This window comes from Melanerpes formicivorus, unplaced genomic scaffold (genome assembly GCF_026170545.1).
Source record: "Melanerpes formicivorus ecotype bairdi unplaced genomic scaffold, bMelFor1.0.p_v2 SCAF_277, whole genome shotgun sequence".
Lineage (NCBI taxonomy): Eukaryota > Metazoa > Chordata > Aves > Piciformes > Picidae > Melanerpes > Melanerpes formicivorus.
In genome coordinates, this window is record NW_027142629.1 from 259,866 (window position 1) to 268,224 (window position 8,359).

Below are 8,359 nucleotides of genomic sequence, written 5' to 3' on the forward strand. Positions count from 1 at the left end.
GAGTCACAGTGCCAGAATGTCACAGTGCCAGAGAGTCACAGTGCCAGAGAGTCACAGTGCCAGACACACACAGTGCCAGGGCAACACAGTGTCACAGAGCCACAGTGCCAGACTGTCACAGTGCCTAAGCATCACAGTGGAAGAGTGTAACAGTGTCAGAGAGCCACAGTGCCAGAAAGTCACAGTGCCAGAGCCTCACAGTGCCAGAGCATCACAGTGCTGGAATGTCACAGTGCCAGAGCTTCACAGTGCAGGGGAGTCACAGTGCCAGAGCAGCACAGTTCCACAGAGTCACAGTTTCAGAGAGTGACAGTGCCAGAGGGTCAAAGTGCCAGTGTCACAGTGCCAGAGTGTCACATTGAAAAGAGTCACAGTGCCAGACTGTCACAGTGCCAATGTCACAGTGTCAGACTGTCACAGTGCCAGAGCAGCACAGAGCCAGTGTCACAGTACCAGAATGTTACAGTGCCAGAGCAGCACAGTGCCACAGAGTCACAGTGCCAGAGTGACAGAGCATCACAGTGCCAGAATATCAGTGTGAGAGTGCGAAGTGCCAAAGCATCAGAATGCCAGTGTCACAGTGCCAGAGGGTCACAGTGCCAGACACACACAGTGCCAGGGCAGCACAGTGTCACAGAGCCACAGCTCCAGAGTGTCACAGTGCCACAGAGTCACAGTGCCAGAGCAGCACAGTGCAAGAGTGTAACAGTGTCAGAGAGTCACAGTGGCAGGGAGTCACAGAGCCAGACTGTCACAGTGCCAATGTCACAGTGCCAAGGAGTCATAGTGCCAGAGTGTCACAGTGCCCATGTCACAGAGCCGGAGTGTCACAGTTTCAGAGAGTGACAGTGCCAGTGTGTCAGAGTGCCAGAGCAGTTGGAGTATAATTTTCCTCTGAGCCTTTGTAGCCACAACTCCAGTCTGGCACTTCTTTTTCTTCCTTGCGACAGCTTGCAGCTTTCTGGGCTTTCGGCCAGACTGACCTTGAAACTGATAAACTGCAAGGCCTGCATTAACTGCTTTCCAATTAACAACTGCTCCTTTTTTTTTCTCTCTTTCTAACCCTCTCTGGGGAAAAGGGGAGAGAAGGGGGTACAGGGGTGGGGAACCCTCCTCATCACAGGAGGGAAATCTCATTTCTGTGTCAATCTGTTGTATATTTCTGTATATATTGTAGATACTGTAAATTCTGTACATATTTCCCTGTGTTCCCTAAACTGCTTTGTAAATATACAGCACACACTCCTTTGCTGATCCGGCTGTGTGGGGTTTTTTTTTTCCCTTTCAATTTTCTTCCCTTCACTTTACAGGGTGGGGAGAAGGCCCGGCCTTTCCCCCAACCCTACGACAACCAGTGCCCCCAGGTCCCTTTCTGCCTGGCTGCTCTCAGCCACTCTGACCCCAGCCTGTAGCTCTGCATGGGGTTGTTGTGGCCAAAGTGCAGCACCTGGCACTTGGACTTGTTGAATGTCATCATGTTGGCCTCTACCCATCTGTCCAGCCTGGCAAGGTCCCACTGTAGAACTCTCCAACCCTCTAACAGATCAATTCCTGCCCCCAGCTTGGTGTCATCTGCTAATTTATTGATGATGGACTCAATGCCCTCCTCCAGATCATCTTTAAAGATATTGAACAGGATGGGGCCCAGCACTGATCCCTGGGGGACACCACTAGTGCCTGGCTGCCAGCTGGATGTGGCACCATTCACCACCACTCTCTGGGCACCATTCACCATCACTTTCTGGGCTCAGCCTCCAGCCAATTCCTAACCCAGCTCAGAGTGCTGCTGTCCAAGCCAGGGGCTGGCAGCTTGGCCAGGAGTTTGCTGTGGGGGACGGTGTCAAAGGCCTTGCTGAAGTCCAGGCAGACTCCATCCACAGCCTGCCCCACATCCACCAGGCAGTCACCTGGGCATAGAAGGAGATCAGGTTGGTCAGGCAGGACCTGCCCCTCCTAAATCCATGCTGGCTGGGCCTGATTCCTTGGCCATCCTGTAAGTGCTGTGTGATTGCCCTCAGGATGATCTGCTCCATAATTTTCCCTGGTACTGAGGTCAGGCTGACAGGCCTGGAGTTTGCAGATTGCTCCATCCAGCCCTTCTCATGCATGGGCATCATGTTGGCAGCTTCCAGTCATCTGGGAGCTCTCCAGTGAGCCAGGACTGGTGGAAAATGATGGAGAGACTTGGCAGCTCATCTGCCAGAGCATCACAGTGCCAACTCTGCAGTGCCAGAGATTCACAGTGCCAGAGTGTCGCAGTGCCAGAGATTTACAGTGCCAGAGTATCACAGTATCAGAGTAACAGAGCCACAGAGTCAGAGTGCCAGAGTTTCACATTGCAATGTCACAGTGCCCGAGTGTCACAGTGCCAGAGAGTCACAGTGCCAGAGCAGCACAGTGCCACAGAGACACAGTGCCAGAGTGCTACAGTGCCAAAGAGTCACAGTGCGAGAGCAGCACAGTGCCAGTGCCACAGTGCCAGAGAGTCACAGTGCCAGAGTCACAACGCCAGAGAGTCACAGTTCCAGAACAGCCCAGTTCCACACTGTCACAGTGCCAGAGAGTCATAGTGCCAGAGGGTCAAAGTGCCACAGTGCCACAGTGCCAGAGTGTAACAGTGCCAACACATCAGAGTGCCAGTTTCAGAGTGCCAGAATGTCACAGTGCCAGACCAGCACAGTGCCACAGAGTCACAGTGCCATAGTGACAGAGTGACAGAGCGTCACAGTACCAGAATGTCACAGTGCAAGAGTGTCAAAGTGCCAAAGTATCAGAATGCCGGCGTCACAGTGCCAGAGAGTCACAGTGCCAGAGAGTGACAAGGTCCACTGTCACAGGTCCAGAGTGTCACAGTGCCACAGAGTCACAGTGCCAGAGCAGCACAGAGCCAGTGTCACAGTGCCAGAATGTCACAGTGCCAGAGTGTCACAGTGCCGCAGAGTCACAGTGCCTGAGAGTCACAGTTCCAGATTGTCACAGTGCTAGAGCAGCACAGTGCAAGAGTGTAACAGTGTCAGAGAGTCACAGTGGCAGGGAGTCACAGAGCCAGACTGTCATAGTGCCAATGTCACAGTGTCAAGGAGTCATAGTGCCAGAGTGCCACAGTGCCCATGTCACAGAGCCGGAGTGTCACAGTTTCAGAGAGTGACAGTGCCAGTGAGTCAGAGTGCCAGAGCAGTTGGAGTGTAATTTACCTCTGAGCCTTTGTAGCCACAACTCCAGCAACCAAGTGGATGTCTTCGTGTCTCACCTGGCGCTCTGTGCCATAAGTACCAACTTGAACCATATATAGCCAGAAGCCGCCCTGTCCCCATCTAGTGGCCCAGCCGCGGAACTGCATCCTTTGTTATATAACTATAGTTCTAAATCTGTAGCTAGTTCAATCGAGTTCTAATTACCATACTAAGCCACTTACGGAATGTATTTCACCAACGTGCACTAGAACATGTATATAAATTAGTGATTCATCGGTAATTCATAATTTTGATAAGAAAAATCATGTTTTTATATTTCCTATTTCATATTCCTAAATTTAATAACCTCTTCTTCACAATGCTGTCCCACAGCTGCAGATTCAGCTGAGAGGTCAGGTCTAGTTGACAGCTTTAATTTGCCTCCATCCATTTCTACAGTTGCTATTCCAGAAGCCCATTTGTATCCCTCAGGATCTTTGACCTGCCCTTCTCTCAGAAAGCCAGTTCCCAGAATGCAAGGTGCATCTGGACCCCTTGCAATGCTTTGTTTCTTCCACTCATTCCCAGTTACTCTTATTTCAGCTTTCAACAGAGGCAGCTCTTGAGGCCCACCAGTGATTTCTGAAAGGGTTCTGGACTCTGCACCTTTACAATTTGATGGTATTAGGCTACACTGAGCACCTGGGTCAGCCAAGGCCCTGTACTTCTGGACCCCTCATGAACACTTTCCAATAGACTCTGTTATCTCCACTCCTCCTCCTGGCAGGAGGTAGGGCGCCTCTAATTCTGAGCATTGCATCTACAGTTGGCACAGGCTTTAGTGTTATTGTCAGAAGCATGGCTGAGCAACCTGAACCATTGTGGGAAAGTGAGGCAGATTCCTTTGTGGTAGTGTTGCCTCTGGGTTTGCCACTCTGCACTTCCTGCACTCTCCTCAGAAGCTCAGAGGTGGGTTGCCCATCCCACTTGCTCCTGATCTCACCAGATTGCTCACACAGGGTTATCCAGGGAGACCCACGTGATTGTTGAGGTCTGTTTTGAATTGGCCTAGTTCCAGCTGGCCTCCCAGGAGGATGTCATTTCCCATTGCCCAGACATGGACCCATTCAGAAGAGGAAGGGGTGGTCTCATCCCCCTTCATCAATTTGGACATGGAGGTCTTAAGTTCTTCCTTCAGATCTTTATGCCATCCTTTATCTCCCCACCCAGAGACCAATGAATTGTGTGTTAAACTGTCCTCCAATTGCCTGATTTAATCAGTAAAAGAAGCAACAGTAGGAGGCCTTCCTCCATTGTTGATTGGCACAATTCTGCATGCCAAACTACCAGCACAGGGAGGAGGAGCAAGCCCAAAGAGCTTCAGTCAGAGGAGAGGAGAGGAGAGGAGAGGAGAGGAGAGGAGAGGAGAGGAGAGGAGAGGAGAGGAGAGGAGAGGAGAGGAGAGGAGAGGAGAGGAGAGGAGAGGAGAGGAGAGGAGAGGAGAGGAGAGGAGAGGAGAGGTTCAGAGAGGAGAGGAGAGGAGAGGAGAGGAGAGGAGAGGAGAGGAGAGGAGAGGAGAGGAGAGGAGAGGAGAGGAGAGGAGAGGAGAGGAGAGAGGAGAGGAGAGGAGAGAGGAGAGGGGAGAGGAGAGGAGAGGAGAGGTTCGGAGAGGAGAGGAGAGGTTCGGAGAGGTTCGGAGAGGTTCGGAGAGGAGAGGAGAGGAGAGGAGAGGAGAGGAGAGGAGAGGAGAGGAGAGGAGAGGAGAGGAGAGGAGAGGAGAGGATAGAGGGGGAAACCCTGCAGTGCCTGAGGGGACTGAGTGGCAAAGTGGGTGGGGAGTGCTGACAGCAGCATAGGGTTAGACACTCTGCAGGAGTTAGGACAAGACAAACAAGAGAAAGACCTCTGACTACTGAGAGAGGTGGCAAAACGCAGACATGCAGAGGACAATATGTCAGAGAGGTTGGTCACCTCTCTCCTCTTTATCCCTCCCCTGGGAGCAGCAGAAGCTGTTGGCTGCAGGAGCCACATGTGTCACTGCTGGAGGAGACCACAGCACAGGCACTGCAGGTGTGCTGAGCAGCAGCTTTTTCTCCTGCCCACGGCAGTGGCTGTGCCCCTGGCAGAGTCATTTCCGGCAGCTCTGCTCTCGTGGGGCTCTGCCTGGGACCTGTGGCCTTTGGAGTCTCTCTCACACACGCAGCAGGATGGGTCTCAGCATGCGCCTCGCCTATCTCCTCCTGGCTGCCTTCCTGAGGCACCCACAGGGTAAGCACTGCCTTGCACTGCAAGCATGGTTCCTCTCCTGCCCAGGGCAGCCTCATGCCCTCAGCAGAGCTCTGCAGGAGCTGCTCTGCACTTCTGGGCCAGGCTTGGGAAGCCTCAGCTCACACAGGTGGTTTTGCAGCTGCTTTCTCAAGGTGCTGCTCCTGATGGAACAGGAGAGCTCAGCTGCAGAAGCAGCAGCTCCTCTGCTGACCATCTCAGCCCTCTTGCCTTCCTGTCCTCTTGCCAATCATCCACCGCTCTCAGTCCCTCTCTGCTGCTCTGTCTGGGCCCAGTGTTTCACTCAGGGCTGAGAAGTGACAGGAGGGAAGAGCTGGGTGAAAGCTCAGCTCTCTCTGGGGTATCTCTGTGGGAGGGAATTGGCATTCTTGTTCTGGGGGAACCTTCTCCTCTGTCACTTTCCATCTCCACTTGTTCTGCATATCAGAATCTTTCCCTCCACAGTCCCTGACCTTTGCTGTCTTCCAGGCACCATGGGGCAGGTCACTGTCACCCAGCGAGAGGCACAAATCACAGTGAAGGAAAGAGAAACCTTCTACACCATCTGCTCATACCAGTCACCTACCTTTGATGCATTGCTCTGGTACCAGCAGAAGAAAGGTCAAGCTCCCCAGCTGCTCTTGTACCAGGCAGTAGCTGGCCCCAAGGCCAGTGGCCGTCTGACCACGCTGCTGAACACCACGGGGAAATACAGCCTGCTGCAGCTGGAGGAAGTGGAGGTCTCTGACAGTGCCTTGTACCTCTGTGCTGTGAGAGACACCGTGGTGCAGGAGCTTGCTTGGCTGTGCAAGAAGCCAGGAGAGGGAGGGGAAGTGTCTCAGCAAGGCGAGGGAGGCTTCCCGTGAGCATATGGAGGACAAGATCCTTTTGCACGAAGAGAAGGGAAGGGAAGGGAAGGGAAGGGAAGGGAAGGGAGGGGAAGGGAAGGGAAGGGAAGGGAAGGGAAGGGAAGGGAAGGGAAGGGAAGGGAAGGGAAGGGAAGGGAAGGGAAGGGAAGGGAAGGGAAGGGAAGGGAAGGGAAGGGAAGGGAAGGGAAGGGAAGGGAAGGGAAGGGAAGGGAAGGGAAGGGAAGGGAAGGGAGACGAGGTTGGAAGAGACCTTCAGGATCGTCATGTCCTACCTATCATCCAGCACCACCTAATCAACTAACCCATGGCACCAAGCACCCCATCAAGTCTCCTCCTGAACACCTCCAATGATGGTGACTTCACCACCTCCCCAGGCAGCCCATTCCAATGGGCAATCACTCTCTCTGTCTAGAATTTCTTCCTAACCTCCAGCCTAAACCTCCCCTGGAGAGCTTGAGACTGTGTCCTCTTGTTCTGGTGCTGGGTGCCTGAGAGAAGATACCAACCCACACCTGGTCACAACCTCCCTTCAGGTAGTTGTAGAGATCAAGGAGGTCTCCCCTGAGCCTCCTCTTCTCCAGGCCAAGCAACCCCAGCTCCCTCAGCCTCTCCTCACAGGGCTGTGCTCCAGACTCCTCTCCAGCCTCCTTGCCCTTCTCTAACATCTTCAAGTGTCTCAATGTCGTTCTTAAACTGAGGAGCCCAGAACTGGACACAGGACTCAAGGTGTGGCCTAACCAGTGCTGAGCACAGGGGCACAATGACTTCCTTGCTCCCACTGGCCACACTGTTCCTGGTGCAGGCCAGGATGCCATTGGCCTTCTTGGCCACCTGGGCATACTGCAGGCTCATGTTCAGCTGCTGTCAACCAGTGCCCCCAGATCCCTTTCTGCCTGGCTGCTCTCAGCCACTCTGACCCCAGCCTGTAGCTCTGCATGGGGTTGTTGTGGCCAAAGTGCAGCACCTGGCACTTGGACTTGTTGAATGCCATCCTGTTGGCCTCCATCCATCTGTCCAGCCTGGCAATGTCCCACTGTAGAACTCTCCAACCCTCTAACATATCAATTCCTGCCCCCAGCTTGGTGTCATCTGCTACTTTATTGATGATGGACTCAATGCCCTCCTCCAGATCATCAATGAAGATGTTAAAGAGGATGGAGCCCAGCACTGATCCCTGGGGCACACCACTGGTGCCTGGCTGCCAGCTGGCTGTGGCACCATTCACCACCACTCTCTGGGCTCAGCCTCCAGCCAGTTCCTAACACAGCTGAGAGTGCTGTTGTCCAAGCCTGGGGCTGACAGCTTGGCCAGCAGTTTGCTGTGGGGGATGGTGTCAAAGGCCTTGCTCAAGTCCAGGCAGACTACATCCACAGCCTGCCCCACATCCACCAGGCAGTCACCTGGGCATAGAAGGAGATCAGGTTGGTCAGGCAGGACCTGCCCTTCCTAAATCCATGCTGGCTGGGCCTGATCCCTTGGCCATCCTGTAAGTGCTGTGTGATTGCCCTCAGGATGATCTTCTCCATAATTTTCCCTGGCACTGAGGTCAGGCTGACAGGCCTGGAGTTTGCAGGTTCCTCCATTCAGCCCTTCTCATGGATGGGCATCACATTGGCAGCTTGCAGTCATTTGGGACCTCTCCAGTGAGGCAGGACTGGTGGAAATTGATGGAGAGAGGCTTGACAGCTCTTCTGCCACAGTGTCACAGTGCCAATGTTGAAGTGCCACAGTGCCACAGCATCAAAGTTCCAGAGTGTCGCAGTGCCACAGAGTCACAGTGCCAGAATGTCACAGTGCCACAGAGTCACAGTGCCAAAACATCACAGTGCCAGATTGTCACAGTGCCAGAGAGTCACAGTGCCAGAATGTCACAATGCCAGAGCATCACAGTGCCAGAGAGTCACAGTGCCTGAGACTTATAGTACCAGAGACTCACAGGGCTAGAGAGCCACAGTGCCAGAGAATCAGTGCCAGAGAATGTTACAGTGCCAGGCCGTCACAGTGCCACACAGTGCCAGAGATTCACAGTGCCAGAGATTCACAGTGCCACAG

The 8,359-nt window shown here is 53.5% G+C and overlaps 1 gene segment (V, D, J or C); it reads left to right on the forward strand.

Moving 5' to 3' along the window:
* Positions 1-5,392: 5,392 nt before the first annotated feature.
* LOC137458785 (T cell receptor alpha variable 1-1-like) lies at positions 5,393-6,304 on the forward strand. The segment is given in 2 exon segments: positions 5,393-5,441; positions 5,928-6,304. Coding segments are annotated over 2 exon segments (426 nt in total).
* Positions 6,305-8,359: the final 2,055 nt, after the last annotated feature.